Below are 18598 nucleotides of genomic sequence, written 5' to 3'. Positions count from 1 at the left end.
GGTTTTAAAGTAATTTAAAGAGTTGGCTGGGAGCTCCTTCACCCTGCTTCCTCCTCCTACATCGCCAAACCGGAAGTCCCACTATAAACTACCTTCTGTAAGCATATCTTTTAGGAATAAATCTGCTCTGATGGTGAAATGCTCAGAGCAACAGAGGCGCTAGCAACCCGGCTTAAAAAAAGAAAGAAAGAAAATAAACACGTTTTTGTTGTTTTTTTTAGTTTCCTAAAAACATAAACAAGAAAGGTTTAGTCTGGCGGATACACTGGGGGAAATGTTTACGTTATTAATTATAGCTAATTATGGCTCTGCGGACATTTATCTCAGATATATATGCAAACAATAAAGACCAAAGATTGTTGTTGATTATATTATGTTAGCATGCTAGCTAACATAATATAATCTAAAGTTGTGTCTTTATTAAATATTAGCAATGCTATACCTTAATGTTAACGTTCTAAAAGCTAATTGTGAATTCATTTAGCATTTGGATTTTAAAATTAGCATTAGCTTTCCTACATTCACTGCCTATGTCAGGTTTACTTAGCCATAGCATGCTAATTTTAGCTGTACTGTTAGCATACTAACATTGACTTTTTTGCATTTTAACTCAGAAGTCTGATGTAGTCCTTTACCAGCTTCACCACTCTGAACGAGTCAGCAGTTCATGAACTGTTGAAAGCTCTGGGTTAGTGGAGGGAAGCAGCTGAAAGTCAGTCCTGGGGCTGGGCCAGTAATGGGTGTGCTGGTTGTGCAGCTGAAGGCGGTGGCCGTCGACGGAGACCTGGGCCCGGTCCATCAGGACAGCGTGCAGTTCGACTCAGAGCTACCTGAGTTCAGGTAACATCCAGCAGCTTTTGTTCTGAAAGGGTGTGGCCGAGGCTTTTATTCTGAAAAGCGTCTTTGTTCAGGACTCAGGGAGGAGTTCACATCCATCCTGACGGGCTGACGGTCACCTCACCTGTGCTCATGTGGGTCAAGGTGAGATGGTTGACCTGGAGCTGAGGTCAGCTGACCCGGATCATTCTGCCTCCTGATTGGCTGTCTGTCTCTCAGGCTCTGGACCTGCTGCTGGACAGGATGAAGGCGGCGGGATTCGGGTTCTCCCGGGTCCGGGCGCTGTCCGGTTCCGGCCAGGTGAGGCTCTGGGTTCTGCTGGGAGTGGGTTCTCCAGAACCGGTCCAAAACCCTTCCTCTTCCTCCTCCTCCTCCTCAGCAACATGGCGCCGTGTTCTGGAGGACCGGAGCGGCTCGGACTCTGACCCAGCTGGACCCGGGTCAGAACCTGCACCAGCAGCTGACGGTGTGTGTGTGTGTCCTGACGGTGTGTGTGTGTGTCCTGATGGTGTGTGTGTGTCCTGACGGTGTGTGTGTGTGTCCTGATGGTGTGTGTGTGTGTGTGTGTCCTGACGGTGTGTGTGTGTGTGCCTGATGGTGTGTGTGTGTGTGTGTCCTGACGGTGTGTGTGTGTGTGTCCTGATGGTGTGTGTGTGTGTGTGTGTCCTGACGGTGTGTGTGTGTGTGTCCTGATGGTGTGTGTGTGTGTGTGTCCTGACGGTGTGTGTGTCCTGACGGTGTGTGTGTCCTGACGGTGTGTGTCCTCAGGACAGCTTCTCGGTCCAGGACAGTCCCGTGTGGATGGACTCCAGCACCGGGCCGCAGTGTGATGCCCTGCAGGAGGCAGCAGGGGGCGCCATGAGGCTGGCAGACATCACTGGATCCCGAGCCTATGAGGTTCACCTGTCTGTCCACCTGTCTGTCCACCTGTCTGTGTTTCTGCTGGTCTGTCTCTGTCTGAAGGACATGTCCATGTCCTCCTGCAGCGCTTCACAGGAAACCAGATCTCCAAAGTGCGGCAGACTCGACCGGACCAGTTCCAGGACACTGAGGTCAGAGCTACAGCAGTAGGCCCCGCCCCTTTAGACCCCCACCCTTTAGGCCCCGCCCTCTTAGGCCCCGCCCCCAGGTGATGTCTTCCTGTCTCATGTCCCCTTGTGTCTTTCAGAGGATCTCATTGGTCAGCAGCTTCGGGGCGTCTCTCTTCCTGGGTCGCTATGCTGCCATAGACTACAGCGACGGTACTATCTGACCCCTGACCTCTGACCTCTGGTCGCTCACATGATCAGGAAGCTTCTCTGATTGGTCCATCAGGTTCTGGGATGAATCTGTTGGACATCCGGGACAGGATGTGGTCTCAGCTCTGCCTGGACGCCACGGCAGCCAACCTGGAGCGCCTGCTGGGAGAGCCGTGTCCGTCCACCGCTGTCCTGGTAACTGGGTTAACTGGGTTAACTGGGTTAACTGGTTTACTGCTCTTTACTGGTTCCTTCCTGTCCCTACTGGTCCTTCTTGGTGTTGCAGGGCCCCGTTTCGTCTTTCCTCCAGCATCGCTATGGTTTCTCTGGGAGCTGCAGCGTTGTGGCGTTCACTGGAGACAACCCAGGTGGGACAGAGCGGGACGACGAAACAGCAGGGGGCAGCAGGGACACCGGGAGGCAGCAGGGGGCGCCGCAGGGACAGCAGGGGGCGCTGCAGGGGCAGCAGGGACAGCAGGGGGCGCTGCAGGGACAGCAGGGACAGCAGGGGGCAGCAGGGGGCGCCACAGCTGCACTAATCTCTTCTAACTCGCACAGAAAAATGATGAAATTTAATTATTTAATTTATTTTATTGGAAAAATAAAATATGTAAAATATTTTTTTGAAAATTTAAAAAATTAAAAAAAAAATCTGAAATTAAATCTGAACAAGAAACATTACAGATTAATTTAAAATATAAAAATGAGATGAACCTGAATAATGTTTGCCGGTCCAGCAGGTTCTGGTCCAGCAGGTTCTGGTCCAGCAGGTTCTGGTCCTGCAGGTTCTGGTCCAGCAGGTTCTGGTCCAGCAGGTTCTGGTCCTGCAGGTTCTGGTCCTGCAGGTTCTGGTCCAGCAGGTTCTGGTCCTGCAGGTTCTGGTCCAGCAGGTTCTGGTCCAGCAGGTTCTGGTCCTGCAGGTTCTGGTCCAGCAGGTTCTGGTCCAGCAGGTTCTGGTCCAGCAGGTTCTGGTCCTGCAGGTTCTGGTCCTGCAGGTTCTGGTCCAGCAGGTTCTGGTCCAGCAGGTTCTGGTCCTGCAGGTTCTGGTCCTGCAGGTTCTGGTCCAGCAGGTTCTGGTCCAGCAGGTTCTGGTCCAGCAGGTTCTGGTCCAGCAGGTTCTGGTCCAGCAGGTTCTGGTCCTGCAGGTTCTGGTCCAGCAGGTTCTGGTCCTGCAGGTTCTGGTCCAGCAGGTTCTGGTCCTGCAGGTTCTGGTCCTGCAGGTTCTGGTCCAGCAGGTTCTGGTCCAGCAGGTTCTGGTCCAGCAGGTTCTGGTCCAGCAGAACCTCCAGGACAGAACCTCCTGCTGACGTCTTCGTTTGTCCTTCTCTTTCTCAGCGTCTCTGGCAGGAATGTGTCTCCATCAAGGGGACATCGCTGTGAGTCCAGGCTGTCCTCCATGTCTCCGTCCTCTGTGTCTCCGTGTCTCTGAGTCCTCTCTCTCTCCAGGTCAGTCTGGGGACGAGCGACACGCTCTTCCTGTCCCTCTCTGAGCCGCGTCCGTCCCTGGAGGGACACGTCTTCTGCAGCCCGGTGGAGCCCGACGGCTTCATGGCTCTGCTGTGGTAGGCCGCGTCCTCAGGCTGATGCTGCCCCCACTGGCCCTTCACAATAAAAGCCTGTGTCTGTCCCCAGCTTTAAGAACGGCTCTCTGACCCGGGAACGAGTCCGGGACCGCTGCTGCTCCGGGTCCTGGGACGTTTTCTCCCAGGCGCTGGACAGGACACCGCTGGGGAACCACGGCAACATCGGTGGACACGCCGCCCTCCGTCCTCCCCACGTGTCCCCCTGCTGTCCTCTCTGATGTCTCTCTGTTCCTCCAGGCTTTTATTTTGACACCATGGAGATCACGCCTCCCGCCGTCGGTCTGCATCGCTTCGACGCCAACGACCGCCAGGTCAGACAGGAAGCCCCGCCCCCTCCTGTCCCTCACCTGTCCCCCTGTCCTTCACCTGTCCCTCACCTGTCCCCCTGTCCTTCACCTGTCCTCCTGTCCCTCACCTGTCCCTCACGTCCTTCACCTGTCCCCAGGTGTCCTCCTGTCCCTCACCTGTCCCCCTGTCCCTCACCTGTCCTCTGTCCCTCACCTGTCCCCAGGTGTCCTCCTGTCCCTCACCTGTCCCCCTGTTCTTCACCTGTCCCCCTGTCCCTCACCTGTCCTCTGTCCCTCACCTGTCCCCAGGTGTCCTCCTGGAGTCCAGAGCTGGAGGTCCGGGCTCTGGTGGAGGGACAGTTTCTGTCCCGCCGGCTCCACGCTGAGAGACTCGGATACTCCATCGGTAGGACGAGTCTCTGTCTCATGTGTCCTGATGTCCCGGCCTGATCAGAACCAGAACCGTCCTGTCTGTGTTTCAGGGTCCGGCACTCGGGTTCTGGCCACCGGCGGCGCTTCGGCCAACAGGCAGATCCTGCAGGTGGGTTCTCCAGGTTCTGCTGGAGATCCTGGTATCCAGATGGACCTGGTTCTAACCGCTGAGGTTCTGGTTCTGTTCAGGTTCTGTCCGACGTCTTCAACGCTCCGGTTTACACCATCGACCTGTCGGACTCCGCCTGCTTAGGCTCTGCCTACCGAGCTCTCCATGGTAACCATAGCAACGGCACTACAGCCAATCCAACTTCCTGATTGGTCAACGTCATGATCCTTAACAGGAAATGATGTCATGGTCCAGTTTTTATCTGAGGCGCTGCAGTGTGTGGAGCGGCCACCAGGGGGCAGCAGTTAATGAGGCAGGAGCTGATTTACTCAGATAAAACGCTTTGGGTCTTTGCGCCTCAGCTCCGGAAACGTTGAAAATGTCGTTTTACACTCGGAGCTGCAGGGTTTGGCCAGCTAACAGTTAATCGATCCAACAAGTCAGCGGGAGAAAGGTTTCAAGATGTGGCCTCAGATACGGAGTGAGTTTTACTTTCTGCAAACTGTGTGGCTAACATTAGCTTTAGCTTATGCTAGTAGGCAATATTCTCTGACATTTTTCTTGTAAAAATGTGCTATTATTTAAACATTTTAGTCCATTCTAACGGACAATGTTTTACCTTATTTTGTGTTTATTGTCGTTAGTGTGAAACAGACCAAGTAACGGGGCATGGAAATAACTCAGAGGCTCCTTTATTCACCTCCCCGGTAGTTTTAGGCTGAAGAAGCTGATCCGGAGTGAAGGCGGGAAACTTTGCTGCGCGGCGTTAGCTTTAGCTGCTAGCCACGGATATTTACAAGCCGCCATCTTAATTAGTTATCGTTTGGAAATCCATGACAACTTAAAAGTCCATTAGGTTTGGAAGACAACAATGTTCATAGTATCGCTTTATTTGCGTCTGGGGCGTTTACACGACAACGATCCAACAAAAACGAAACTTTTGTTCCGTTTTTGTTGGATCGTTTACACGAAAACGTTTTAATTACGATCTGTGTTTACACTGTAACAGTACACATCGAAAACGTGTAATGCTCTCGCTGCGCCTAGTTGGTGCTAGGTTCTTTGAAACTGAGTGCGCATGTGTTTTAAAAAAAGTTCAGTTGAAGGCATGTGGATTCGCGTTTCCCCATCAGGTACCGTTCTCCCATAGATTGGGAGAAAACACGCATTGTGAGTCTGATTAGGGCGCATGCAGTTGGAAAAAGTGGGATAACTTTGCTGAAACACCTTGTTTGAGCTTTCACGGTGTCTGTAGCGGCCCGGACTGGAAGCTGTTTATTGTTTTTACCTTGGAATGGCCAACAGTCTGTTATTCCTATATCAATTTGATAAAATAGGAGTTCCGCACGTCCCATATCCGTGTCCTCTGTTACCTTCTTCAGCAGTTAAAACAGTTTTATCCGTCGCTAACAAGTCGTAACTTGTTTTTCCGAGCCGCCTTCAAACGCAACATGAACGCTGAGACGCTCGCGCTGGGTTTACACCTGTGAGGCAGTGAAGGACTACATGATTCTAACACACCTGCTGCGCAGGTGTGTTAGAATCATGGCAGCAAACCAGAAAAACGCAAATATCTTTGCACAGTTTTTCCCCCGAACTAACCGACTGAGTTGAGTAAAGCTGTTGGATGCAGGTGATGGTAGCTAAAAGATGGCTAGCTAATATCAACACAGCACGTTAAGCTTGCTAACAAGTAGCCTGTAGGCTGCTGGTGTTGTTGTCTATGTTCAGCTACGTAGATTCATTTTGCCCCCCAAAATAAGTCGGTGCCGGGCTGGTCCTGGTCCTGGTTCTGGTCCTGGTCCTGGTCCTGGTCCTGGTCCTGGTTCTGGTCCTGGTCCTGGTCCTGGTTCTGGTCCTGGTCCGTAGTTCTCTAGATAACAGCGCTGAACCAGCAGCCTGTATTTTGCCACCTGGGCGGTGCGGAGCGGTGAAGAGACGCTGAGGGAACCGAATCTGATGGGGAAACAGTAACACCAGCATTGTGAGTAGTTTCTTCTTCTTCTGTGGATTGTAGGAAGCAGCTATGTGTTGCGTCATACTGAAGAACACAACAACGGAAAACGGTACGTTTCAGAAACATCGCACTCTGGAACCCGTTTTCAATCTGTGCCGTGGTCAGAGAAAACATTCGGAGTTTCGTGTAAATGCCACTGCAAACGCAACAAAACTCTTCCGTTTCCCCCCGAAATCGTTGTCGTGTAAACGGGGCCTACGACTTTCTTTCCTAGTTGTCATGGTAACTCCAAGCGGAAACAAGTGAGCTGCATTTCGCTCATGCGGATGTGACGTCAGTGCCACACGTGCAAAGAGCCCTTTTGATATTTAGAAAATGAGAAATTTATAAATAAATTGGAAAATAATTTAGAAATGTTTTTTAAAAAGTTTTGACAGGAAGTGGAGGATGATCGATTTTAACTTCTTCACAGGATTTTAATGAGGTTTTTATTAAATGGAAACTTTAATCATAAAATTATGTTTCTTAGTTTGACTCCAGTTGGGTCATGTGACTGAAACTCTGCCGTCTGATTGGCTGTTCCAGGTTTAGTGGCCGATTCCGGAGTCTCCTTCCTGGACCAGCTGAGGAACGCTCCAGAACCTCAGCAGGTGTGCCGCCCGCACCGCAGCGCTCCACAGGTCAGCCGCCGGGCGACGGTGGAAAACCAGTTAACAGCTCATTAGACCAGCTGTTTACTGGTTGAAACCTTAGAAAACCAGTAAACAGACCAGTTATCACCTGTCCTTCACCCCAGACCCATCTGGGAGCCCAGGTGTGTGAAGCCCCGCCTCCTGAAGCTGCAGGGTGGGGCTTCAGGCAAAGCTGGTATCTGTGGAGCAGCTGATTGGCTCTGACCTCACAGGTAAACAGGAAGTGGCGTTCTTCTCCTCCAGGTTTACGACCTGATGTTGAGGCGCTTCGCTGAGCTGGAGCAGAAAGTTCTGGAGAAGAGCCGCATCTGAGAGTGGCCGGCCAATCAGGAGGCTGCGTTGGACCTCCTGGTTACCATGGTGACTGGCTCTGCTCTGACTGGATGGATCCGATGGTTCTGGATCCTCCGGAGGGAAACGGATCAAACTGATTTCTGATGTTTCTAATAATAAAATCAGATTAAAAACGTCTCAGGTTCTGACCCGGTTCTGTTTACTATAGATCATCATTCAGTTTGAACCCAGACTGACCTGGAGGCCCGGTTCAGGCCCGGTTCAGGTCCGGTGTTCCTCCTGGTCATGCTCACATCGATGTTACGTCTCTGATAAATCCGTCAAACCTGTAGAAGTTTCATTTTGTTTGATTTCTCAGAAGTTTACGGTAAATAAAATAAGAAATCTAGTTATTTCCACGCAGCGTCCAGAAAGATGATCTGCTTGTTGCCCAACTGTTGATGGTTTTTCTTTTTGATCAAATATCCTTTTCATCAGCACAGAAATACATTTTTATTGTTTACATAATTTGATGACATTTAGCTGGTGGTAATTCTTCCAGTAACACGCAGAGGGAAAGAGATCAGAGTCCAGACCAGCGGTGGGTGGGCAGCGCCAGGCCTGGACGGCCGGACTGCTGCAACCTTCAGGTGTGTCTGAGAGTCAAACACTGAGGTCATCAGCAGGACTCTGGAGAACCGGCCTGCACCGAGGGGGAGATTCAGCTGTTGGATTCAAGTGCATTGGACCAGGGAGACGTCTAAGACGGGGGTCCAAACTCGGTCCTGGAGCATCCTGCATGTTTTAGTCTCTCCCTGGTTTTACACACCTGCATCACATGAGGCTCATTAAAGAAGACCGACATGCTAGGCAGGTTGTTACCACCAGGGAGAGATTAAAACATGCAGCATGCCAGTGTTCTCTAGAACCCACTTTGGGCACCACTGATCTAGATGATATATTTCTAGAAGTGGTGGAGAAAGTACTCAAAAAATGTACTTAAGTAAAAGTCAAAGTACCACATTAACATTTTACTTAAGTAAAAGTAAAAAAGTCCTGGTTTTTAAAAATACTTAAGTATTAAAAGTAAAAGTACTCGCTGAATGCATTACCTAATCGCTAATATCATTAAGTGTACTGATCGTATTTAATTTTAATACATCAGAAATGTGCCATTTTAATTAACACTACCACATATTAAACATGTTCTTATTGTGTTTATTCTCTGTAACAGTTTAGACTTTGATATGTGATTCTATGAATCATAATTTCAGGGATGGAAACATTTTGTCTCCTGTCCTAACATAGCATGAACTTCATTAGTCACATTTATTTAGAAAGAAATCCAACTGAAAGGGGATGTAAAGAAGGTGCGGGCGGGGTGGAGGACATGCAACCAAGGAGCCATGTAGCAGAGTTGTAGTCAAGACCACCGAACCCGAGACCAGCGCCCCGCGCTAAATGACACAATAACATTAAGTTTACCTATCAAAATTGGTTTTCAGATTGATCTGAAAGATCCACATTCCCATAAAAACACCTAGATATTAAATACTTAGAGCTGAAATATATTTAACCAGTATCAATTAAAACTCACTTCATTCTGTTTTGCTTTCATCGCTGTGCTACAATCCGCAGAGGTCTCCTGCCATCCCTAGAAAAATAACGCCCTGGGCGGTTGCCCATATTGCCCATGTCAGAAACCACAACTGAAACATCGCAATTAACGGTAAATAACGTTCAACTATGAACACTGTCCAACGGCGCAACAAGTAACCAAGCAGAATGAGCATCGTGACTGTTTTCATCCTCCCTCCCACTGCGATGTTTGCCACCATGACAGGAGACGAAATCAATCAATGAGCAATGAGCATGCTCTGTGTTCATACGTTCAACTTTTACTTATTCAGCGATTAAATGAATATATATATATATATATATATATATATATATATATATATAGCTACCGCAGTGTACACAAGAACAAAGAACGGCTCTCAGTGAGGCTTCAGTCCTTAGGACTTAGTAAAGATCCGTCCAGAAGAATCGGATCGTTCCTGAATGTCATATCACTATATTGCAGACTTTGGTCACAGCGTTGTCCCATATATGCGACACCTCAGTCAAAACCTCCACACAATAATTCAGCGCATGAGTGACTTTTTTTCATCAGATGCAACATGTGTCTCTGTACAGCTAGCTTAGCTAGCATCACGTCCACAGATCTTACCTTTCTTTAAGCTTTCCTTCCAAGTGACGCTAAAAGTTGGACGAAGTCCCACCGACTGTGAAAGCGAAGCGCTGCTGATTTTACATGTCGCCATATCAATTTATGCAGCTATTATACTATATTACTGACATTAGACAGACATCTTCTCCCGCTCAGAGGAAACCACTGCGCATGTCTGGAGCTCCGCAGCGAGTAAAGGTGGAGCCGATGGGTGACAACAGACACTACGTCACGTTATTGCTGGGATTTTACGGCGCCACCTTAAATCCCTGAACTTCACATTTTAACGGACAAAAAGAGCAACGAGACTTGGATGTAACGAGTAACGCGAGAGTTTAGTAGAAATGTAGTGAAGTAGAAAGTACAGATACTTACTGTAAAATGTAGTGGAGTAAAAGTAGAAAGTATCCATTATTAAATCTGCCTTTATATTATTTAAATATTTAAGTAAGAGAAAATACCAGAGTATTTCTTTCAGAAACAGGAATATGAAATCCATAGCTAACACCAATGTTATGCAATAGTAAATAAAGGTTTACTTTTAATATATTTGTGTCTTATCATGAACTATATAAGATTTCAGTTTTAGTTTTTGTACTCTGTGCTTTTCATCTAGAAGGAAAAAGCTCAACTGTTTTTTTTGCAACAGTAAAATGTTCCTTTATTGGTTTTGAACGTTTTAAAGTTTAGATTAAATATGCATTGATCTGTGGGTTGTCAGTAAAACTCAAAAACTCTAAACTTTACCTTTTGATGTAACAAATTACTGATAAGAGCAATTATTAATTTGTTCACAACACATTTATTTGTTGTTGTTGTTTTCTGCTGTCCAACACAGATTTACACAAAAATGTGTAAATCTGTGTTGTATAACACATAGTGTTATAATGTTATGTTCATTTTAACACAGTGTTAAAATGAACACAAAATGTGCATTAAAGGTCATACTTTGTTGTGTTATTTTTAACATATCTTTATCAAGAGAGTTGGTCCTGGCACCCTGCTGTGCCAGTCCATGATCCTCAAGAGCCGCTGACTCCCAAGTGCGGATTTCAGCCTTGAACTGCCTCCAATGGCCATCAGCTAAGCCGAGCTGCATTCACCGTAAAGTCTGTTTTTATTCAAACTTCAGCAGTTTTCTAGCTGTTCTGTTGAGGTAGTGACATCCATTTGTGACATCACGCAAATTGATGTCACAAAGAGCGATGCACTGATGTCATAAGGCTGCAGACGTGAATTCTAAGGTCATTGCCGTTGCAGAAGTCGCAGAGCAAACTACTGAAGATCTACATTTGAAAGTTTTTTGTTTCTTGAGAATGGATTCTAACATGAGTGAGCAAAGCAGGTCACCGCTTTCTCAATCAGTAAATGTTCCAATGAGCGCAGCCGGACCCGTAACAACAAAGGCTGAGAAGCTCTTTGGAATATTAAAAAAAGTAAGTATGTTGAGCTTCAACAAAAAGACTCCAGATAGAGAAGATGAGGAGGAGAAAGATCAGGATTGGAGAAAACAAATCAGCAATTTGATGGAGGCTAACGCCAAACTGGAGGAGGAGAAGATGTTGCTAGAGCAGAAAAACACCTTTTTGCAAAAGAAAAGTGACATCTTCGAGCAGATGAGCAATGCCCTGCAACTGAAAATCTCTGCCCTGGAGCAGCAAAACACCGGCCTGAAAGAAAGAAGCACCACTCTGGAGAAGAAATGCAACCTCTTCACACATATGAACAACAGTTTGGAACAGGAAAATACCAAACAGGAGCAGAGGCTCAATGTCGTGAAGGACATAAACATCGCCCTGAGCCAGAAAAACACCAGCCTGGAGCAGAAAATCACAACCCTGGAACAGGACACCACCACACTGCAAAAGGAAAAGACCACTCTGGAGAAAAGAATCACCATCTTAGAGCAGATAAACACTGCCCTGGAGCAGAAAAGCACCGGCCTGGAGCAGCAAACCACCGCCCTTAAGGAAAGAAGCACCACTCTGGAGAAGAAAAGCACCATCTTGTCACACATGAACAAACGCTTGGAACAGGAAAATACCAAACAGGAGCAGAGGCTCAATGTCATCAAGGATATAAACATTGCCCTGAGGCAGAAAATCACCACCGTGGAGCAGGACACCAAAACACTAGAGAAAGAAAAGACCACTCTGGAGCAGAAAAGCACCATTTTGGAGAAGATAAACACTGCCCTGGAGAAGGAAAACACCGCCCTGGAGAAGGAAAAGACAAATCAGGAGCAGAAAATCACCACCCTGGAGCAGGACAACATCGCCTTACAGAAAAAAAGTACCGCTCTGGAAAAAAAAAGCACGGTTTTTGAGCAGATAAACACTGTCCTGGAGCAGATAAACACTGTCCTGGAGCAGGAAAATACTGCCATGGAGAAGGAAAACGCTGCCCTGGAGCAGATAAACACTGTCCTCGAGCAGGAAAATACTGCCATGGAGAAGGAAAACGCTGCCCTGAAGGAAAGAAGCGTCACTTTGGAGCAGGAACCAATTACCTTGGAGAAGAAAGGAACCATCTTTCAGCGAATATATTCCAAAACATGCAGCTTTAAGTGGAACAGTTGAGGTAAAGGCTGAGGAACACAGAGAAGCAGCAGATATAGCTGCTTCTCATGTCTGGGTTCTCTCCGGGTACTCCGGCTTCCTCCCAAGACCAAAAGTATCCTACCCATGGGATCACTAATCACACCACTAATCACGTGTTTAGTGGCTGTTTCAGACCAGCCACAGACACAGCCACCTGTATTCAGACATGTGGTCGGAGATTTCTCCACTACACATTTGAAAATGCAATATGCTTCTCCAGGGCTTCATAGCGAGTCCTATAGGACTCCTGTCCAACCTCTAGGCCTTTATAGTAACTGCATGGAGTTTGCATGTTCTCCCCATGCATGTGTGGGTTCTCTCCGGGTACTCCGGCTTTCTCCCAAAGACCAAAAGCATGACTGTTAGGCACCTGACTATCCTACCCATGGGATCACTAATCACACCACTAATCACGTGTTTAGTGGCTGTTTCAGACCAGACACAGCTACAGAAACAGCCACATGTATTCAGACATGTGGTTGGAGATTTCTCCACTACACATTTGAAAATGCAATACACTTCTCCAGGGCTTCATAGCGAGTCCTGTGGCTCTCCTTCCCAACTTCAAGGCCTTTATAGTAACTGCATGGAGTTGGCATGTTCTCCCCATGCATGTGTGGGTTCTCTCCGGGTACTCCGGCTTCCTCCCAAAGACCAAAAGCATGACTGTTAGGCATCTATCCTACCCATGGGATCACTAATCACACCACTAATCACGTGTTTAGTGGCTGTTTCAGACCAGACACAGAAACAGCCACCTGTATTCAGACATGTTGTCGGAGATTTCTCCACTACACATTTGAAAATGCAATACGCTTCTCCAGGGCTTCATAGCGAGTCCTATAGGACTCCTGTCCAACCTCTAGGGCTTTATAGTAACTGCATGCAGTTTGCATGTTCTCCCCATGCATGTGTGGGTTCTCTCCGGGTACTCCGGCTTTCTCCCAAAGACCAAAAGCATGACTGTTAGGCATCTATCCTACCCATGGGATCACTAATCACATCACTAATCACGTGTTTAGTGGCTGTACATGTAAACAACGTGCACAGTAAGAAAAATTCCGTAAAAAAACAGGAAAATGTCCTGGTAATTTTCTATTTTTTTTTACGGAATTTCCTGCAGAATTTTTTCCGCAATTTAACAGCTTTTTCTGTTAAATTTTAAACATAGAAAACTGTTAAATTACGGAAAAAATTCCGCTGAAATTCCGTTAAAAAAAACCCAGAACATGTACTGGCAGAAAATTACCAGGACATTTTCAGTTTTTTTACGGAAAAATTTGAATTAAAATACTGTTAAATTATGGGAAACTTCTGACGGAAATTCTGTTAAAAAACTGAAAATATCCTGGCAAAAAGTTACAGAACATTTTCAGTTTTTTTTTCTTCCAGAATTTCCATCAAAATATTTTCCATAATTTAACAGTTTATGTCAAATATACCAATATTTTGTTAACCCCAAACTGAAATTCTCTCTTTTTACTCTGTCTTTTGTGATATTTTCACACACTAAAAAAATAAAAAATAAACCTTGGACATTTCCAAATACTTTCGTCTTCCAAACCATTGAAGTCTGTATTCTATATTAATTATTATAGTGTAAAATATATTAATGTATTTAATATATTCTCAGCATAATTTTGAAACAAAACTAAATTCTAAGTCTACAGGAAATGTAGTTGAACACAAAACACTTAGTTTGAAAGTAGTTCATGCAAAGTGATATAAAAATAAAACCATTCGACAATTTGCAGATTTTATTTAGCAATTAAAGACCATAAATTGACGTCATCTAGTCTTTATAACTAACCTTTGCTATTATATACTAAGAGTTAAACATATTCTTGAGCTTGCTAATGTTTATCTTCTGCACATCACAACTAATTTATTGCATTTTACTATTATCAAATTTTAACGTATAAATTAAATATAAAGCAATCTTGACTCTAGTCTTTGTAGTCAAACAATTTTGTTAGTTACTATTAGATGGAACATACAAAAAACTGCTCTGGATCATAAAAATCATAGTTGTTAACAGGACCAACATACTTCAAAATAAATGAAATACAGGTATAAATATTTAGTTAAAAATCAAATGCTACATAAACAGCCTAATGCCAACGACAGTGGAAGACACTGGATTCCTGAGTGTGTCTCTCATTACCTCTAGTCGCTGTGAACATAAAACAAAACAGTCCATTTTATGTTTATGTTCTGCAAAAAAAGGTTAATCCAACTCTTAGGTCCAGTTACCAAGAGCTTGAAATGTTCTGTGACCAGTTCTTGGTGCACCAGGTTTGATGAGATGATCCATCACGTTTAAACTTCAAAAGGCTCAAATTTTCCATGGATTCCCAGTCATTCAGTTCATTCAGGACTTGAACCATCTGGTTGGGATGCAAAGCAGCTTCTTCACCTTCGTCTGCATCGTGTCAGTCGACCTCGTTCAGGGTTTGAGCCCAGAAAATCTCTAAACAAAGAGAATGGATACTCAAGTTTAACACAGAAACACTTCATGTTATAAACATACTTTTTACAAAACGCTTCTAAATGACATTACAGCAGCACATCACCTGGCTCATCAGCGTCTCACCAATTGCTAATAGCTCTTTCACAAACAACAACATTGCGTAATTTTGATAAGAAAAGAATGTGTTTTTATTTATTTTACTTTACCAGGGAGGTGGCAGAAAGGAAACTCCGTCTCTTAATCCAACCGAAGTCCAAAGATTTATGTTCCAGGGTCCGGTTAGCGAGCTTGAAATGTCGTCTGACCAGTTTTCGCACTTCGCGAAGGTTCTTGTTCCCATGATGCAATGCGTAAAATGGTAAATACAGTACAAATACCTGTAAAACTAAAAACCGGAGAAATTCCTTCAAATTTCTACAGCACATTTACCCGTTTTTTTACAGTTTTTTACAGTGTGTAGACGTAACTTTTTCTTTTACTTGTCCACAAAAGGAGTCTTTAATCCTTCGAAAACAATCCCGTATACAAGTTTTACACTAAATGTTCTGGTTTTATAGCTATTTAAAAACAGTTGACGAGATTTAAAGGTCTATAGGACATGTCGTAGTTTTATAAAACACACTTCGTAAACAACACATTTAGTTGCTGACCGGACATGTCCGGTATCACGTGACACGGGAGAGCCTGACCTTTCAAGACATCAGGTGATCGCCTTGGTAAAATCACACCTGTGTCAGAATTTTACCTGCGTAATTTGATACCCTGCCGTGCGCTGTGCACGTGCCCTACTGGCAGCAGGGCCTGTTTCCTGTTTGTGGCTCGCTACTGCTAGAGTTTCTCCTTCTTCCTTCAGGTCAGTTCATTGGCGATTTATTTTTGGAAAAATCTATCATTTGTGATGGCACAGCAGAAGAAACAACGATTTAGAGTAGCGGTTCTCAGCGTGGGCGGTACCGCCCCCCAGAGGGCATTTAGAGGGCGGCAGGGGGCGCTGGCGGACATTTTTACAAAAGGGGGGCGCTGGGAATCCTCTGGGGGGCGTTTGGTCAAAGGTAAACTTTACACCTTAAAATGCACAACAATGCCAGTTTAGACTTGGAGCAACTTGGTAAAACTGTATTGTGTTACATTAAATCATGCTTGGCTGCAACTGTATCGATGGCAGCTCTTCTTCTATTCAGTGTTTGTAGCTTCTTGGCGCAGCTCCGCTCCTGCTAGTAGCTTCACCGCATCAGGTCAGCGTTACACCAGCTGATGACGTTGCTGTGATTCACTTTGTCTGGTATTTTTATATGCTTTACGTTCTGTGATCATGTTAAGCAGCAACTTATATTAAAAAGTGTTTTATTTCCGTTTGAAAGCTGCCCGCTTCCTTGGAAGGACAACCAAAAATCGCTGTTATAAACATGTAATTACTAAAATCACGATACTCTGACTGTGTATCCCTCTGAAAAATGAACCCATTTAAATAAAGAAATCCCTCCATGGGTGATACCTCCACAGAGAGCGTTCATTTTATAGCGTTAACACGGAGCTGTAAGTGGTCCGGTATGAAACGGGGTGATAGAACAACACAGCACTTTTAAATTTCAATAATCAGAATGCAGAAATTGTTTTTGTTGTTTTAAAAGGTAAATGTCAGTCTGCCTTTTCCCCATCGATACGCTTCACGCACATTAGGGGGTTAAAAAAAACGCTGCGCACATTGCGCAAAACTCTGAAACAGGAGAAGCGGGACATAAAACGGAGCGACGAACTAGATGTGAATTATGGCATAAAAACAAAGAATCTGATAATGAACAAAAAATGAAAAAAATCAACAAATGATGTGAAACACATCATGACAATTAGGCGGCGCAGTAGGTGATGAGTGAAGATTATTGGTGGTGAATAAATAAAATAAATCTAACAACAGGGAAGAAACTAAAGTGGACATAGAAATAAATATAGCACAGCAATAGAAATAATACATAAAAAGGATAAAACTAATCAAAGGAAACTAAATGGAAATGAATGAAGAACAAAATGCAAGAATAAACTAAGAAACTAAAGTAAATACAGAGGAATAAACTGGTATGGCAATACCTTTTGTGCAATAATTAATACAGAGGACTGTATGGGAAGAATAAACAGACACTATTTCCAGATAAAAGGCAAAATAATCAGTGGTGGAGAAAGTACTCAAAAAATGTACTCAAGTAAAAATAAAACTACCATATTAACATTTGTACTTGAGTAAAAGTAAAAAAGTACTAGCTTTTAAAAATACTTAAGTATAAAAAGTAAAAGTACTTGCTGAATAATACCTAATTGCTAATATCATTAAGTGAACCGATCGTATTTAATTTTAATAAATTAGAAATATGCCATTTTAATGATCAATGCCACAGATAAAGCATGTTTTTATTGTGTTTACTCTCTAACATAGTTTAGACTTAGATATGTGATTCTATGCATCATAATTCCAGGGATGGAAACATCTGGTCTCCTGTCCTAACAGCATGAACTTCACTTTTTTGCCACTAGTGGCTTTTATTTTGAAAGAAATCCAACAGAAAGGGGGTGGAAAGAAGGTGGGTGGGGGAGGACATGGAACCAAGGAGCCACGTAGCAGAGTTGTAGTCAAGACCACCTACCCAAGACCAAGTCAAGACCAGCACCCCGCGCTACATGACACAAAAAAAAATAACTTTTACCATCAAAATTGCTTCTCAAATTGAACTGAAAGATCCACATTCCCACAAAACACCTAGAAATTTAATACTTAGAAATCAATGTAATCAGTAAAGATCCGTCCAGAAGAATCGGATCGTTCCTGAATGTCATACCACTATATCGCACTTTGGTCACAGCGTTGTCCCATAAATGTGACACCTCAGTCAAAACCTCCACACAATAATTCAGCGCATGAGTGACAACTTTTCATCGCAGATGCAACATGTGTCTCTGTACAGCTAGCTTAGCTAGCATCACGTCCACAGATCTTACCTTTCTTTAAGCTTTCCTTCCAAGTGACGCTAAAAGTTGGACGAAGTCCCACCGTCTGTGAAAGCGAAGCGCTGCTGATTTTACATGTCGCCATATCAATTTATGCAGCTATTATATAACTGACATTAGACAGACATCTTCCCCCACCTCAGAGGAAACCACTGCGCATGTCTGGAGCTCCGCAGCGAGTAAAGGTGGAGCCGATGGGTGACAACAGACACTACGTCACGTTATTGCTGGGATTTTACGGCGCCACCTTAAATCCCTGAACTTCACATTTTAACGGTAAAAAAGAGCAACGAGACTTGGATGTAACGAGTAACGCGAGAGTTTGTAGAAATGTAGTGAAGTAGAAAGTACAGATACTTACTGTAAAATGTAGTGGAGTAAAAGTAGAAAGTATCCATTATTAAATCTACTTAAGTAAAGTACAGATACACGAAAACTGTACTTAAGTACAGTAACGAAGTACTTGTACTTCGTTACTTCCCACCACTGATTCTAGTAACATGCAGGTTAAAATGCGGCTTCATCTAAAACTGAACAAGTGAAATGGATGATTTTATTCTGTAAATGTAACTTTGAGTGTAGGAAATGTTGAACTTTGATCATGAATCATTAAGTTTTATCCATGAAGCGGTTCTGACAGAAGTTAAACTGTAAACCATCTGTTAAAGATCCAAAACACCCACCTCTTCTGATTTTACTTTGAAAGTCTGTTACCGGAAGTGATAGCGTGGTTTCAGGCCGATGCTAGCAGGGTTAGAAGATGTGTGAAAGCTTCAGGGCTTTACGCAGCGTCCTCAGGGCTCGGTACCGTTTGGGCTTCACAGCGCTCCTCCAGCGGAACCAGGCTCCAAAGTATCCGGACAGCAGGCGGCGAAGCTCGGACACAAACTCAG

General features: G+C 44.7%; 2 protein-coding genes and 1 long non-coding RNA gene across 14 annotated transcripts in view; 2 read left to right on the top strand and 1 right to left on the bottom strand.

Annotated features, from left to right (window-relative positions):
- Positions 1 to 7606, top strand: part of xylb (xylulokinase homolog (H. influenzae)) — an 18200-nt gene extending 10594 nt beyond the window's left edge. For 3 of the 5 annotated variants that reach the window (XM_008402152.2, XM_081601228.1, XM_081601229.1), the window contains 18 exons: positions 615 to 840; positions 912 to 981; positions 1057 to 1137; positions 1217 to 1303; positions 1606 to 1734; positions 1824 to 1889; positions 2006 to 2078; positions 2152 to 2270; positions 2362 to 2443; positions 3411 to 3451; positions 3522 to 3637; positions 3708 to 3823; positions 3896 to 3969; positions 4255 to 4351; positions 4428 to 4486; positions 4567 to 4654; positions 7029 to 7123; positions 7379 to 7606. In XM_008402152.2, coding sequence (XP_008400374.1) covers positions 737 to 840; positions 912 to 981; positions 1057 to 1137; positions 1217 to 1303; positions 1606 to 1734; positions 1824 to 1889; positions 2006 to 2078; positions 2152 to 2270; positions 2362 to 2443; positions 3411 to 3451; positions 3522 to 3637; positions 3708 to 3823; positions 3896 to 3969; positions 4255 to 4351; positions 4428 to 4486; positions 4567 to 4654; positions 7029 to 7123; positions 7379 to 7447 — 1566 coding nt within the window. In that variant the 5' untranslated portion in view covers positions 615 to 736 and the 3' untranslated portion in view covers positions 7448 to 7606. The remainder of the gene's footprint in view (positions 1 to 614; positions 841 to 911; positions 982 to 1056; positions 1138 to 1216; positions 1304 to 1605; positions 1735 to 1823; positions 1890 to 2005; positions 2079 to 2151; positions 2271 to 2361; positions 2444 to 3410; positions 3452 to 3521; positions 3638 to 3707; positions 3824 to 3895; positions 3970 to 4254; positions 4352 to 4427; positions 4487 to 4566; positions 4655 to 7028; positions 7124 to 7378) is intronic. The other 2 variants (XM_081601231.1, XM_081601230.1) reach the window with 2 other exon arrangements.
- LOC103460141 (uncharacterized) lies at positions 6895 to 18500 on the bottom strand. 2 transcript variants are annotated; one of them, XR_532860.2, is made up of 3 exons: positions 18389 to 18500; positions 7667 to 7755; positions 6895 to 7578 (listed from the first exon to the last, which is right to left on the bottom strand). It is a non-coding gene; the product is annotated as an uncharacterized LOC103460141 (long non-coding RNA). The 2 variants fall into 2 exon arrangements; XR_014085219.1 differs by lacking the exon at positions 18389 to 18500 and adding an exon at positions 9639 to 9741.
- Positions 18403 to 18598, top strand: part of sugct (succinyl-CoA:glutarate-CoA transferase) — a 75042-nt gene continuing 74846 nt past the window's right edge. For all 7 annotated transcript variants that reach the window (XR_014085210.1, XR_014085207.1, XR_014085208.1 and 4 more), the window contains exon 1: positions 18403 to 18598. Coding sequence is in view for 2 of the 7 variants with exons in the window: in XM_081601269.1 (XP_081457395.1) it covers positions 18466 to 18598 (133 nt within the window). In the remaining 5 variants the exon portion in view is untranslated.

This window comes from Poecilia reticulata, chromosome 20, assembly GCF_904066995.2.
Source record: "Poecilia reticulata chromosome 20, P_reticulata-male-v2, whole genome shotgun sequence".
Classification (NCBI taxonomy): domain Eukaryota; kingdom Metazoa; phylum Chordata; class Actinopteri; order Cyprinodontiformes; family Poeciliidae; genus Poecilia; species Poecilia reticulata.
Note: the sequence above shows the minus strand (reverse complement) of the source record. Positions and strands in the feature narration are given on the sequence as shown.